At 37.8% G+C, this 15,665-nt stretch overlaps 1 protein-coding gene across 8 annotated transcripts in view; it reads right to left on the bottom strand.

Moving 5' to 3' along the window:
• The window catches only part of CDC42BPB (CDC42 binding protein kinase beta), a 97,075-nt gene that overhangs the window by 19,303 nt on the left and 62,107 nt on the right, over positions 1–15,665 (bottom strand). For 5 of the 8 annotated variants that reach the window (XR_014228773.1, XM_082317653.1, XM_082317654.1 and 2 more), the window contains 14 exons: positions 15,096–15,229; positions 13,391–13,633; positions 11,613–11,723; positions 10,900–11,144; positions 10,614–10,719; positions 9,904–10,028; positions 9,003–9,108; positions 7,192–7,340; positions 6,538–6,632; positions 6,373–6,452; positions 3,685–3,774; positions 3,171–3,260; positions 2,650–2,755; positions 89–225 (listed from right to left, as the gene is read on the bottom strand). Coding sequence is in view for 7 of the 8 variants with exons in the window: in XM_082317653.1 (XP_082173779.1) it covers positions 89–225; positions 2,650–2,755; positions 3,171–3,260; positions 3,685–3,774; positions 6,373–6,452; positions 6,538–6,632; positions 7,192–7,340; positions 9,003–9,108; positions 9,904–10,028; positions 10,614–10,719; positions 10,900–11,144; positions 11,613–11,723; positions 13,391–13,633; positions 15,096–15,229 (1,817 nt within the window). In the remaining variant the exon portion in view is untranslated. The remainder of the gene's footprint in view (positions 1–88; positions 226–2,649; positions 2,756–3,170; positions 3,261–3,684; positions 3,775–6,372; positions 6,453–6,537; positions 6,633–7,191; positions 7,341–9,002; positions 9,109–9,903; positions 10,029–10,613; positions 10,720–10,899; positions 11,145–11,612; positions 11,724–13,390; positions 13,634–15,095; positions 15,230–15,665) is intronic. The other 3 variants (XM_082317656.1, XM_082317657.1, XM_082317655.1) reach the window with 2 other exon arrangements.

The raw sequence follows: 15,665 nt of genomic DNA, 5'->3' as shown, positions 1-15,665 counted from the left end.
ATCTGTTTAAACATACTTAGAGGTTCCAAGCTGCATAGCTGTTAAGTGTTTAGTAGTCTTCCCTTGTCCAAGAACAAAAGACTATTACCTTGACGTAACCTTTATAGGCTGTTCCTATTCCTCTTTGCACATCTACTCCAAGAGGCCTTTTGGCTTGCTCAGGGGGTATAGGGCAGACCTGAGGTGCGCTATCCTTGCAGGAAACATGGCATGCAAATGAACACACTGAGTACAAAAGAGAAAATCCACAGTGAAATGCGTGTATGAGTCAATCGTAACAGGAGATTAATGTAGTCTATCCTTAGCTCAGCAAATTAATTAATCACACTGAAACTGGTAGTCAAATATTGCAATAGCCCACTATGCTAAAGGAGTGAACACACCTAGATAGTGTATGAGACTCTCCAAAGTGCTTTTTTCTCTTTTAAGCCTATTAGTTCCATAAAGGGCAGGAACTGAGTCCACATTTCAAGGCAACTTATGAAAGCATTTTCCAGAAGGAAAAGGAGTTGGTCAGCCTCACTGGTGTTAAGCAGTAACCAACACAGTCACAGAAGAGAAAAAGTATCAATAAAGGAGGAATAAAAATTACACGGCAGTGGCAGGAGACAAGATAAATATAGTAGGTGTTTCATTTGATCCAAGTGTGCAAGAACACTGCAAAGATAAAGTAAAACTAAACTGACCAAAAAAAGTAGAACGGGTTAAACTATTAAACACAAGCAATAGACTTGAAAGCATAATAAAGTAGTAGTCAGGGGACAAGGACTGAAATGCTGTGTGGTGAAAGGCACTTCTCTCTCTCTTTCTCTCTGAGTTCAAATAAGGAGCAAACATCTACACTAATTGTTGCATCCTTTCTTACCATTTACACCACTTTGTACCACTTTGTGCTGCACCAGCAAGGGACAGAGGTCTCTTGTCTACAGAACACTTCACACAGAGGCACTACACAGAGAAAACTCTGAATATATGCTACTTCACATGAGACAGACTACAAGAACTGTGGAATGAATTAACATGTTATATTGAGGCATCCGACCCACAGTTTATGGGCCCCATCTTTCCACAGAGATTCCATCTGGTTTGCCCTGTTTTGACCACTAGGCTTGGGAAGGCAGCGGGAGAGTGGCACGGCACTGTGATCTATCCTGTGCTTCCTCCTAACCACATTCTCAGAAGTGGGCATATGGCAGATACCCCATGCACATCCAGTCCTGTAATTAGAAAACCTGGAAACAGCCTGCTTCTGCTGGAGCCACAGACTGGGCTACAAACCTCCTCCTCATGATGCCTGGTGGAACAGCCAGGAGAGAGGGCAGCCCAGAGCAGGCTGCCTGGCTCGTTCTTTGAGCTATAGTCTGCTCCCAGGCAGACAGGGGTTACCAAAGAGCCATGCATGCAAAGTACTGTAGGTGCTCCCCAAGAACAGATAATAAATTCAGGTCTTTCAGGAGGCATCATAATTATTTGGGACTGTGCATATCAAGGCACACCGGTTGCAGAATAGGGAAAATCCACAGGATATAGCCGGTTTCACAGGCCTCTGGAAGTGCAGCTGTATTGTACCATAGTCTCCAGCATTAAAAAAAAGAGGAAGAACTGGGAAAAGCAAGTGATTGGGAGTGGAAGATGGCAAAAGTTTTGTTCTACTGGAGTCATCTCTATTCTTATGTCAATGTGATTCTATTTTTTTCTGTAGCTATCAAGATCTGGAGTAGAAGAGGCAAACTGGAAAACTAATGATGCAGATCTTAATCAAAATACATGAGAAAAAAAAAGCGCAAAGCTGATAGCTACACTAAGGGAAAAAGACTTTTTCAAATTTGCAGGAAGAGATGCAAAACAAGAGTTCAGAACTGTCAGCAATAGGAGACAAAAGGCAGCCCCAGGGCAAGTGCTAGCAGAGCAATAGGTGCACCTGCGGAAGAACCATCACCAGAAGATCTGCCAGGAAAAAAGCCCTGAAGGGCAGATGGGGCAATATGAATATGATAATGAAGGTGTCAGTGGAGAGGGTGTCACTAGCAAGAATTAAGCTGGGCACAGAAATACAATAAGATTATTTATACTGTAGTGTCTTCAACAGATTTGTGGACTACTTACTGAGTTCATGTGTCTAAACAAGACACAGACAAGTATTTTCAAATAAAAATACCTCCATATACTCAAACATGGAATTCAATAGTGACACATGCATCAGAGAAAACGTTTTAAATAAAACTAATGGACAGCAAGGCAGGCTAGAGGCCAAAAAACCTAGCAAATGATCCTCCCAACATATGGGGTTTATGATCAGGATAGCACAAAATAGACAGACTCAGACTCATGTTACCAGAGCATTCCTGTAGTCTTCTCCACTACAGAAACAGAAAACACTCCTGCCTTCCCCATCTCCCCCTCCAACTCACACTATAACAGCACTAACGGTAGCAGAATTAATTAGTAATATGAAAGGGAACCATAACGGCTTATATTTATTCTTTGACTTTAGAAGTCTGATGATGATGCAAGAGAAAGGAGAACCATTCAGTGGCAGCCACCCTTGTCATTTCCTCCCCAAAGACATGGCTGACTTAAAATACATTAGTGTTTTGGGATGATTTTTTCAGAGACTTGCTGAAAATATAAAAAGTTTAACTGACTCACCGTCACAGGCATAACCTTGTCGAACTAATCCCACCATAAGAGATGTGCAATGACTACACTGAGTAGGGCTTGTAAATGACTTGATATTGAGCTGGTGAGCTTTAGGCTGAAAGATACATTCAGGATAAAAAAAAAAAACAACAAAAACTTTTCACTTTCTGTACTTCTGTAACGCAAGCATCTCCCTTCACCACCCTCCAGTATATCAGAGTGTACATTATGAAACCTGGGCCTCTTTTAAGTAAGTGCAGCTTGTAAAAGGTGCTGCAAGACAACACTAACAGTTTTATTTCCAACTGCATAAGGCACTCAAACCCAAACCTACAACCAACTATTTTTGTCATCCCTTCTAACAATCAAAACCCATCAACTTGCATTAGGAAACATTTGATTAAAAACACAGACCTAACAAACAAACACATGACAAACCCAAACAGGACAAGAACAAAAATGGAGGCCTAATTTATAAATGATATTTTTTTCCTTTGTTCTTTAGAATAAGGTTAGCACAGTCCCCCTACCTTTGGTACAGCTAGAGAAATGGATTGAATGGTGGGGGAAGGAGCAGCAGGCATCCTCTGAAGCCGAATTGGTTCCTGAATCACAAAAAACTGTAATTGAGCAAAATGACGCTTCAAGAATTTGTTTCAAGATTGGGGTGGCAAAGCTTATTGTTTCCTGATTTTTTTTTTCTTTTTTGAAAGTTATCAAAAATTTAATCGTCATAAACATTGCCATTCTGATTTAATAGAAACAGATTGTGTTTTAAAGCACTCACAGGAAAGCCTGCACACTAACAAACAAGCAGCAATACAGAAAACATATGAAAATGAGGTACATCAACATACACAGAGCCAGCAAAAAGGTTTCATTTGCAACTGTCCTCAAAGCAGGCGCAATTAACACTGACACATTGCAAATAAGCAACATTCAATCCTGCTTCTTCATAATGAATGCTGCAATACGTATTTATCATTAACAGGACAGAGACTTTCTAGCGAATTACTCTTCAGGGTAAAATAACGGCTCTCTTACTTCTTGTTGTTGCTCTGCAGTTACAACTGAAGTAGATGGTGAAACTTCTGACTTGGGACCCTGCGTTTCCTGCTCACTAATAGAACTGGTCTGCAAAAGTGACAGCAAACATGTTAGATTAGATACCACAGATCTGATAAAGTGTTCTCATGTCAACAAAATGGAAACAAAAAACAATGCTGATTTCTACATGCAGTACACGTACATCTAACAGCTTGCCACTCAAAAAAAACCTTTCCTCAAAACAAACCCTGCCATCTGATGGAAAAGCTGTAAAGCTGGAAGTACTGAAATGCAAAACCTCATGGTAGGCAGCATAAATGCTCTAACAGCTGCCTTCTCCCAGCAAGGCTGTGTCTAATCTCTTGCATGCAGGTATGGGATGATGTTTGAGAAGCTTGGCAATCATCCATAAAATAGCTTATTTCTCATGGTAGCTTACTACACTAGGATTTTTCTAGCAAACAACAGCCAGCAATTCCGCCACAAGAAAAATTGTTAAAGTAGTATTACACAATCTTTTTAAAAGTTGTCTAAAAATTGTTGGGCTCTGTCATTAAAAGAATCATGTCTACTTAATCATGTTGTCTTATATTGCACTAAAATTTAAGACTAGCATCCATTACAAGCTTCTATTAATTTCACACTTACATTAGCAACTACTAATTGCCAGCACAAGGGGGAAGTATGCTACAATTCCAGAGCTAAAGAAGCTGGGTGTGGAAGTAGGATACTGTATTACTGTACTCTGAGGACATCATGAAAATCATGATTAACAAACATCAGATTAGACTTCACATCAATGACGTAATTAGCACTAAAGGTAACAAGTAACGAATCACTCACTTCCCAGCCAGTTTAGACAGGAAGATGGCTCAAGTTCAGTTAGCTCACTAAATATGTTCAGATATTTGTTATTTTTTTTGTTATGAATTGATTGGTAGGGCTGGGCCATTTAAGATCAAATTGTACCATTATGCAATATGAACTATTTAAAAATGCTGAGTGTGATTCAGCTTTAGCCATATAGATAGTCAAAATATAAAATAGTAAGCCTGTGAAGAGGTATTAAAAGAAAACTAAACTAGCTCTATTTAGTGGATTAAGTTATAGAGAAGTTAAGGAAGCAAAATATCTAGTTTTAGAAGTCCATTTTTACTATGACAGGTCACAACGAAATAAGGAGACAAAACTACTAGCAAAAACTTACTTCTTCCCAAAAGGCTAGCAGAGAAGATGTAGACGAAGAAGAAACAGAATCCTTTGTTGTAACGGATATGAGGGATAAAAATGATCACTTATCACCCACAGGAAAACTTCAGATAGAATATTAGTAGGCTAGCTAAATAAAATGTTTTATATGGCCAAATGATATTTATTCAAACTCAATTAACCCAGGGCAGATGACATGGACTATCTTTATAAGTACACATGAAAAAAAATTGTTAATGGAAGTCATTAAGTACAGTATCAGCAATTTTAATGTAATTCATCAGAAAATGCCACTTGCATTTCCATAGCGACTATATATTTATTGCAGGATCTATAGAATGGAATCCTGATTAGTTATGGGCTTGATATTGTACATGTTATTGTTTTAAGTATCTCTGGTACTTTTTAAAGTACTGTTTTAAAATATCAAGGTCAGTATTCAGGTAGTAGTGTATATTGTTCCTCTCTCTTCCCTCCACCTCATCCATATAGCACATCTTGCTGCTTCAGCAAGAAAGCCAGCGTGGACATTTTGTGACTGGGAACAGCACATACACAAAGTATATGCAAATATCACAGCATGTCCATAGGTTTTCTTCTTAGTGACAGTGGCAGTTTAGAAAAAAAAAAATAAAAAATAGAGAGTACACATTTCAGATATAAAATTTAACCAGACTGATGAGGTTTTAACCTGAGCCCCTTTAACTCAGCTCCATAAACGTACCAGATTATTCTTCCCAGTTCCAGCTCTTGGTTTTATCCTAAACTATGTGTTTTGCAAAAAAAAAAAAAAAAAAAAAAAAAAAATCCCAGAAAATCTTCATGGATCAAGAGTTCATGAAGTAAGGAAATGTGATTCAATGTTGCATTTAACAGCTGCTTCCTTGGGGAACGCACAAACCTCTTAAATTGAAACGCCCACTTGGAGCTGTGATTTGTATGATTAGTTTTCTAAGGATCAGAGGGTGTGTCACGATAAACTTATTATACCAACATCTGTGGGTCCTCTGATTCTCTTCCCAGTTCCTTCTACTCTAACCACTCCATTAAGATCTGGAGCCAACAATTTTACATATCTGTTTAAACACTCCTTGAACTGTGTGAATAGTTTTCCTTGTATTAATCAGCACCTTCCAACTGCAAAGCATTTCATCCCTTATTTATAATAGGGTGTGCCAGCCTTTCCAAAAAACCCTGAATATATATTATTCAGCCAAATGTTTGAGATTAACCTAAACAAAGAAGCTAGAATGGGAAATAATTAACGTGAACTTCTGGGAATATTTCCCAAAGGTACCAGCTTCCCTACAAAATGCCAAGCAATCTGACATCTACTGGACATCCAATTCTGCGTCACACTAATTTGGCTAATATGCCAGATTCAAATGTACCATACAGCGCCCAAGCATTACTTTTACGTAATAAAAATATAATTTGGCTATCACATTTTTATAGTTATTTTATATAATAACTCACTCTGAAAGTCAGATCACGTGCAAGAGGAGAGGTGTTGAAATATTCAAAAATGGAATCTTGAAAGTCTGGAAGTTTAAGACCTAAAACCCAAAGCAGAACAGGCTTAGCTAAAAGGCAACACTGCAGGTGGTGTTACAACTCTTAAAACACAGTAACTTTAATTACCTGAATCTGTTCTGTATTTTTCTTCCAGTTTTTTCTTCAAACCTTCCATCTCTTCCAACAGTTCCCTGTTTTTTGCTTCTGATTCCTTTAATTTACTAAAGCAACACAATATGATCAAAATGCAATCTGAAATATCTCAAAGGCCAGTGCACAGCGTTGTTCATTTCTGGTCCTACATCTCAGAGTTTTGGAAAATGTTTGGTGTGATTTTTTTTGTTTGTTTTGAGAAGTAGTGGTGTTTTTTCTGTTTTTCACTACTTTCACCACAGTGAAAACTGTACTTGAGACTCCTGCTATCATTGAAGATATCTGCCAAACAGAATTATTCTAACAGTAGTTTGGCTTTTAAATCCCAAGAATATGTCTACTCTCCAGTTAGTCTAGGAAAAGTTATTGAATTTACTCTTATGCTTCTTTTTCCTCAGGTGCCCGAGATCCGTATCTTATTACCAAGCTATTCCCAGCAGTGAAATGTTTACTTGAAGATGTTTTTACAGTTCTCATTTGACTATGTAAGAAATGTGTAGACTGTGGAATAGGATCTTTCTGGCAAAGTCCAATAGCCCAGACACAAGGGGCCATTTTAAGATACCATTCTAACCAGCAGTTTAGAGCAGCACATTAAACCCCAAACAGAACCAAAGCCCTTATTACCTTTCAAAAGATATGTTTGCATCTTTAACTTTTCGTAGCTCTTCTTGAACTAGTTGTTTGGCACGAATTTCTGCATCAAGGGCAGACTGTAATTCCAGCCTAGCTGACATATCCAACTTCTGACTGCGTCGCACTTTCCAAAGTGGATCCTGTTGCAGTAAGTTACTGAATATTAATATCAACTGTCTAAAGATAATTCTATACTTGTTCAAAGACATAAAATAGCTTTCACACTGGTTCAGAGAGTGCTCTTTAATTAGTTATGAACGGTATACCTGCTACATCGAAATCAGTCGATAGTCAGACTTTGTTACACCAAAATTAAGTAATAAGCAATTTTTATAACGGTTAAACCACTAACACAATACGCTTGAAACTAAAATGCTGGATCACTGAGCATGGAAATAAAACTGAGAGAACCCATTGAAAATGGCTGGTTTTCATTGTCCAACCTAGAAAACAGTATAAAACTTGCACATTGACATACTGGACTTTCAAACATGAGAGAAGTGTAAATATTTAATGTAAAACATACTAATCTAAAACATACTAATCTAAAACATACTGAGAGTGGCAAAAACATGAAAAAATGAAATAACCTGGGTCTTGAGCTACCCAAGGTACCTGTTTCCTAAACAATTCTTACACTGGCGAAGCAGCATACGCTATACTTCTGTGTACACGATGCAATTCTGCCCTACTACCCCCAAAAGCTAATTTTCTGAGCTTTTCCAAGCATTTTTCACTGTGGACTACATTTCTGATATTCCCTAATGGATACCACTCTAGTCATACATGAACTTGCAAATAACAGTCATGAATATGAGAGGCATTTTTTTATGTTGAGAAATAATTGCCTCAGATCAGGTTCTGCTGAAGTTACAAAACCAGCTGTAATATAAAGAACAGACAGCATTCTTTATTCTGGCAGTAGCTAAGAAGAAAATGCCAACTGCATTTGATCTGATGTTTCTTCCTATTAAACCTCTCAATATTATAATTGTCTCTTGATGAAGTAGGCAAACGTTAGCTCATAGGAAGTCATGACTTCCTCTTATTTTCTCCTATTCATAGGTTTGGAAGGGGTGAGTAACTTCTTATCTGTATAAACCAGCAGCAGATGGACTCTTTGCATGGCAGACTGTGCTGACTGGCATTGCTAGGGACGTGGGCTTCCATGCCTAGCTGCAAATTGCTCTCCCTTTCCTTATGCAGGTATTTAGTACCTGCCAAGGCAAGACAGTGTTTTTGTCTTTGAAACCGTACTGCTTCGTGAGGGCTCTTCTATTTTGCAGATTTGTTTTGGAATGCATGTTACTATTGTATGGGAAAATTATGGCGTACGGTCTCATTGTTCTGCATGTAAATAAACCTACATGCTCTCAGTGTGTCACTAGTTTGTAACAATACCAACCAGCTAATGCTTGTTCACAAATGAAAACTTACTTTTATATCTGACTGTAAAGGCAATTAAAATTATTCACTTGCATCTAACATGGTGAGGTACATTTCTGTACTCCCCTTTAACGGTTTAAGTTATTGTTTCTTCTCTCCTCTGTACTGTTTAAAGCAGTCTGTGATGGCAGATATTAGTAAGAAACACCCCCCACCCCTAACTATCAAATTCTGATCAGATGACCCAAATGGATTTCACAAGCAATAGCTAAAATCTAGAAAGTCATTAGCAGAGCAGAGGATTTATTAGAAAAGAATTCTGATATGAAGAGATATCGATAAGACTGTATCTGAAACTAAAAAAAGGAGCTTCTTAGACATCCCCAGAACAGCCTGAATGCTTTCTATTTTCTTACCAGTGTTCGTGACCCCAGACTGGAACTTCTCAATGATTCTAGTTCTTCTGTCATCTTGGAAGCTAATGCTTGGAGATAGCCGCGAGCATCCTTCTCATCACTCACCCTATTGTGCAATTACAAAAAACTATTACTTAACAGTTTCATGGCTCATAGCACCAAATACTGTACCACCAAACAATCAGAGTGTCTGCACTGTATTTAGGGACATAGCAGAAGTGGACACAGCAGGGAAAACTCTCCCAGCAACAGAAAACTGAATATATCTGAGACTGCCTGCTTTAGATCTTTCTTTTATCTGATTCTCTTGATTGTGGCAGTTGCTAGGGAAACTGAAGTTTCCCTTCTGCCATCAGCAAGTGTTCTGCAGAGATTCACTGTTATTGTTTGGAGCATGATCTGCATATTGCTTGTTCAATTTTTATAAGGGCTACCTTCAAGTCCTTCTTGTCTTGCATGCTGAAAATACTTGCACACAGCTTGCCAAAACAGCAAATAACAGAGGAAAGAATTGACCTGTGAATTAAGTGCAAGTGCTTGTCTAGTACAGCTAGCAAGGTTCTATATGTTAACATGGACCCCTTAAATCATGACCATCTTCCTGAATGAATTTATCAAAATATTCCAAACTGGGTGATTTAATGATCACTTTAGAGACTGAAGCAAGTTGACACCAAAACCCTCTCCTTCATTCTTAATAGCATCTGACAATTTCACTTGCCATTACTACGCAGCAATACTAGAAAGCAGAAGAGAAACAGTTAATCAACACTCAGAAGTACCATGCTTTTGTTGATCCCAGACACAGAGAAAGGGCCTAGCTGTACATTTAAAGAAAAAAAAAGCCAATCAATATTTCAAAAGTTGAAAGTGGACATCTGGATCTCTAAACAGCACATACCATTGAATAATTTCTGCAATCTGAGCTTCCCAGTGAGCAACAGATTCCTTCTTTGCTGCTAGGTCTTGGAGCTCATCTTCTAGCTGCCTGTTCTGTGCTGTTAATTTGTCCACAAAGGAGCAAAGCTGAAACAAAAGATTAATTTCACCCACGGCTTATGTCAGTTTCAGACTTTTTACATATGCCTGTGTCTACACACCTATAGAATCCAAACAAACAAGACCACCATGGGCTATCTGGAAGTTCTAAGACAGACCAAAGAACTGGAAGGGGTTCTTTTTTTGTGGAACTGGAGACTACCTCCTGAGCATAGAACACCACATTGCCAGTTCACACAAAACAATCCAAAACAGAGGAAAAGAAAAAGCGAGTGTAGAGGCCATCAAGAATGTGATTTAACTGTAAGACATCAGGAAGGCAGGCAGTCTTTGTAAATCCTTCCCTCTCTGTGCGGCCTTCATGAAGAAATCAGAAGGTGGTGGTGCCCTCTGAGTTGCGGGAAACAATCCCACAAAGTGCAGTGCTGAGATGCTGAAGTTACTATTTAGCTAGATCTCTGACATTTATGTGGTGAAAACTACATTTGTCTTATTCAGATATTGCCCGACGATTTACAGATCTGTTCTGATCAATGAGTAGACTACTTCAGCATCAGAAAGTAACAAAGTAAGAATTATATTTTGCTTAAAAATGTTTCCTAAAATAATTACCCTCTCATTTTCTGTCGTTAGCTTTTTGTTATCTTCCAAGAGCATAGATCTTTCACGCTCGTATTTCTCTTTCATTGTTCCTACTGCTTCCTCCATTTCACTGTGCCTAAGGAGAAGGACAAGAAATAGAAACACTTATACTGTAACACTGCTGAACCTGTAGACTGGGATTTTCAAAAAAGAATAAACAGACTTAAGCTGATATACCATCCTGCACAGATACCTATGCAATGCAATACACAAAAAGAAGAAACCCACAGTTAATGAATCATGCCCAAAAGCTTACCTCTCTCGCTTTGTTTTCTCTAATTTATCCTTTAATATCATGATCTCTTTCTGCAGTGCAAGCTGATGGCTCTCTGAATCATGTACTTCCTTTTTCACATTTTTTACTTCCAAAACATGTGATGCTTCTCGTCGGACCAACTCCTCTTCATAAAATAAGATTTTCTTTTCCAGCTCAGACTTAATTTTGGAAAGCTCCTGCTGATGCTCTAGTGTGGCACCTGCTGCCCGGCCTCCCTGCTTCAGCTGCAGAAGAAGAGAAACCATCAGGAAGAGACTATGATCTTTATATTTTGGGAACATTACTTAAACTGAGAATTGTCGAACTGGTGGCACGTTGGAAAAATTTTTATCTGGGCACTGAGTGGTTTAAAAGGTGCCTGTCTCCAAGCATTAAGCCCCATAAGTGACTGCTCTGATTACATGACTCTAATAAGGGGTTCAAATGGGTTGCAGAATTAACAAATTTTGGTCACGTTGGTTTAGTATGTGCTTAGAATTCATAAACTGAACATTTTCAAGACATTAGTGTCCAATGAGATATTAAAGTCCTTCAAGCAAAAAAACAAAACAAAACAAATAAATCTTAACAGGTCAGGTCAGGCTTCCGGTAGTGCTGTAGCTTTTAAGTCTCCCACGGGTATCAACAGTTGAGTAAGCAAAACTATTGCAGCTCCTGTGTCATGAGTAAAAATTTGTCAAAAAACACGTAACCTTTAGAGCTTCCAGTTCGTTTTCCAGTTGTTTGGAGAAGACCTCACTGTGCTCACGAAGCTTGCGTTCTTTTGATGCTTCTGCTACAACTTCTTCAAGTTGGGTTTCCAGCTGCAACGAGAATAATTCTAAGTCATTTCAACACAAAACAGTGCTATCTGTATCATTCATTTGCTTTCCTCCAGCAGCAAGTTTTTCCTTATTTCTATTTTATGTTACACCACTATAATAATCATCTCAGAATGTCGTGATAATTGTTTTGCCTTCATTGATCCAGGCATCCGTCTCATGAAGTAGAACTATTACTATATGACTTTTTGTACTGATATGAATTACACCAAGTACGTGCAGGGATAACTGCACAGCTTGTATTAATGCTAAGAGAAGGAAATGGCACTAGGAAGTCATTGCAGTTGTGAAAAGAAAGTCTCCCACATTTACAGGTCAGCTCCATGCCTCAGTATCTACTCAGGCAGCTTAAAAATACCAACGTTTGAGCTAAATTATGGCAAAATACTTCAAATATGAACACCGAACACTTTTACCTTGCAATTATAGAACAAAATAAGCTTGATCACCCATTTATCGACTTCAGAAAGCTTATTAGAAAGACAATTTAGTGGCAACTAAGGCAACTGTTGCAATTCAAGCAATAGTGGCACAGTTTTAAAACCTGACAGGAAGAGTAAGATTTGTTTTTCTGCATTCAAATTCAACTAGCAAAGTTGTTTTTAAAAGAACTGTATTTAGAATTGTGGCCCAAGATAATGAAGTTATAGATTATGTTCTGAATAGAAGAGAGAACAGAGGAATATGTAAGAACAAAGACAGGAGATTATAAAGCCCTGCATGGAAATATTTAACAGAATAAGCAACAACACTCGAATGCCTGCTGTACTCTGCTCTAGAGATGAGGTGCCACAGCCCTGTGCATCAAATACAGTGCCACAGACACCTTTGCCTTTTCCAGTTAACTACCCCTTCTGATTCATGGATAAAAGTCTGAGAAACTTCATCTCTTGCTACACTTTCATAGACTGCCCTTCAATTTGCTAGAGGTTTTCTAGCAATGTTTCTAAGTCTCTTGAATTTCTCTTCTACACTTCACCCAAGAGAATACATAAAATTTTTCAGTAATTGAAACACTCCAGGTTAACCACAATAGCCATTTCTTATGGCCTCTCCTGGTTATCTCCTTCATCTTATGTAGAACTATAAATGGCCTAGAATACTAATTGGAAATTAACTTGCTTAAAGATATTACAGACATTCTCTACAGTGACTAACTACAGAGGAAGGCAAACCACCTATTTAGTCTGGATCACTATTCCTCCCTCCAACTGAAGAGAAAAATTCAGTTAAAAAAAAAAAAAAAAAAGAAGAAGTCAGAATACTCCAACCTTAAGGCATATGAAGTCATCAAGCTTTCTAGGTTTCAAGCTGACTTATGAGTCAGAGTCTACAAGAATCAAAACACGAGAACTAAGAAGCTAGGCATATAGCAAGAATAGTTTCCTCCAGATTAAAATCAGCCTGAGTACAAACAAAAAAGGAGACTCAGTTCATTTCCTGATACATCAGTAAAACATTTAAAAACAAAATCAAGATCTATTTTGTGAGCTATAGCAAAGTTATATGGAAGAGTTACCAGGGTAATTTCTTATAGACGGCCAAAGTAAATTATCGTTAACAGTCCTGATTTTTCAATAGAATCACATATGAGATACCGGATAAGCATCAGCTGAAACACGTTATTGATTGCTATTTTATCAAGCTACCTCTTTTCTTATCTTCTCCAGTTTACGGATGTCCTGTCGCATAGCATCAATTTTCTGCATGCTCACTTCCACCTCTTCTTCTTTGTCGCGAAGTTGACGGGACAGCTTCTGCTTTTGGGACCGCAAGTCTCCCATCCTCTCACTGAGCTCGGAGAACTCCTGCACAGCTAGCTTTCTTTGCTGGTGGGCATCCCTCAATTCTTTGGATTGTGTCTTTAATCTCTCTGAGGCTTCTACAAGTTGCTGGTTTAAATAAATAAAAAAAAAAAAAAAAAAAAAAATCATTTGAACTCCATATATTCTTTCCAAGAAGAAAGGAAGTTGACCTACACAAGCATGACTTTAAAGCTCAACCTCCTCACATAACTTTTAAATATTATTTGTAATACTTAATTTACATAAAGATTTTTTTCTGGGTAAGCAGCTGCAGTAACGTACCAAGACAGCAGTTATTCTGCTTCTAGTGCGGCATCTCCAAGAGTACCTTTGCTGTTCCAGAAGTCTTTCTTATAAATCTGACTACACAAGGCCACCTCACTTCTAAATAAGTTAATTTCAGATTACCACCATGTACCTGCACAATAGTAATCTTTTTTTAAAGGAATGTTTTAGCAGACAGCACAATTAGGGGAGCCATCAAATACAGTGTACCAGCACTGAGATGCTGCAGCAAATCTTGTGAAATTCTTCAGAAAACTGAGGAAGATTCCTTAGAACAAACTGTGAAGCTCTAATACTTCAACTGAAAGTATAAAAGCTGTTTCCTTTACAGCAAATAGTTAACAAAAATTAACAAGATTAAAATACAAATTGAATGTTCTACATAAAATCATTTGAGAGTGGGGAAAAAAAATAAGAAAAAGAACAGAACTAGACAACAGAATAAATGTATACTGGCCAAAGGACTTCTAAAAAAATTCCGCTGTTAGTAGGAGTATTGCAGGAGCATTCATTAACTTCCCAAAAGGCATGTGTTCAAACCAGGAGGAGCAGATTTGCTTTCTCTGCTACTCATACACTCTGGTAAATAACCCTTACCGGGGTTAACAGACAGAAGAGAGACTGTTAAATTCTAGTGGACAATAACCCCAGAGATTTTGGCCCATGGATTACTTTTGGGTCCATCTAAATGCCACGTGAACAATACGGCTGCTAGACTTTTCCAAAACTAGCTATTTGAATACAGGTAGCTTTTTTGTATTATTGCAAGTGGTATATAGTATATGCAAACCCCTATTTACTTTATTGCAAAATATTTTGCTGACTTAAACTAAGATACTGTTACATTTTAGGAAGCAAAGGTGTAATATATATATATATATATATATGTAGGTGTAATATATATATATATATATGCGGTTTTTGGTACCTACAGGACTGATGACTAGCCATAGATCTGAGTTTAACTCCTGTGTGTACTGAAACAGTTGAGAATAATTAAACAGTTAAAATAAACCCATTCTTTAGCTGTTTGTTCCATCTAGCAGAACACATTTGAAATAAATAAGATGGCTATCACTCCCAAAAAAGAAAGTGTGCTACTTTGGAAAACTACTGTATTGCTAATGAAATTAACAGGTTCACTAACATCTCAGTATAGTTTTAAAAAGCAGCATTTAAAACGCTAAAATTGCAATCACAACAAAACTGTTCTATAACTACTTTACATGACCATTTTTAAACGTATCTATCTTTGGATCAATACCTTATGAAGGTCCTCCTTTTCTTGCCGCAGTACTCTGCACTGTTTTTCTAGTCCTTTCAACTTGTGTATAGAGTCTTCATGTTCTTGTCGAAAAGCCACTGCATCTGCAAGCTGTCCTTCCAGTTTACTTATATCTGTAGATTAATACATATTAAAAGGTAACTGGTCCCAAATTTACACCAATAAAGTAAGCAACATGACTCAAGCAAACTGGCTTCACTTTGTTTGGAAAATCAACTTCTTTCCCATTCCCACCGTTTTAGACTGTTTAAGGCAATTTTTGGGCACTGACACCTCCATACAATTTTAATTTTCTCAGCCTATTAAAGAAATCCTCCCTAAGACTGTGATCTCTTGAAGTGAAAAAGCCTTAGCACAGGGCTTTGTTTTATTTTTGAGGAATGCAACTTCTAGCCCTTGAAAACATTGAAATAAACTTGAATTGTTCAAATTCCAGTTCTAATACTTTGTCTCCTAAATAGTTTTCATTATAGGACAAGCAAGGCTACAGTCAGCCGCTAGTGCATCCAGCAAGACAGGAAAGGACTATTTATTTCCTAGAGCAGATAA

This window comes from Platalea leucorodia (assembly GCF_965183815.1).
Source record: "Platalea leucorodia genome assembly, chromosome: 7".
Classification (NCBI taxonomy): Eukaryota; Metazoa; Chordata; class Aves; order Pelecaniformes; family Threskiornithidae; genus Platalea; species Platalea leucorodia.
The sequence above is the reverse complement of the archived record's forward strand: the minus strand, read 5'-3'. Positions and strand labels throughout refer to the sequence as shown.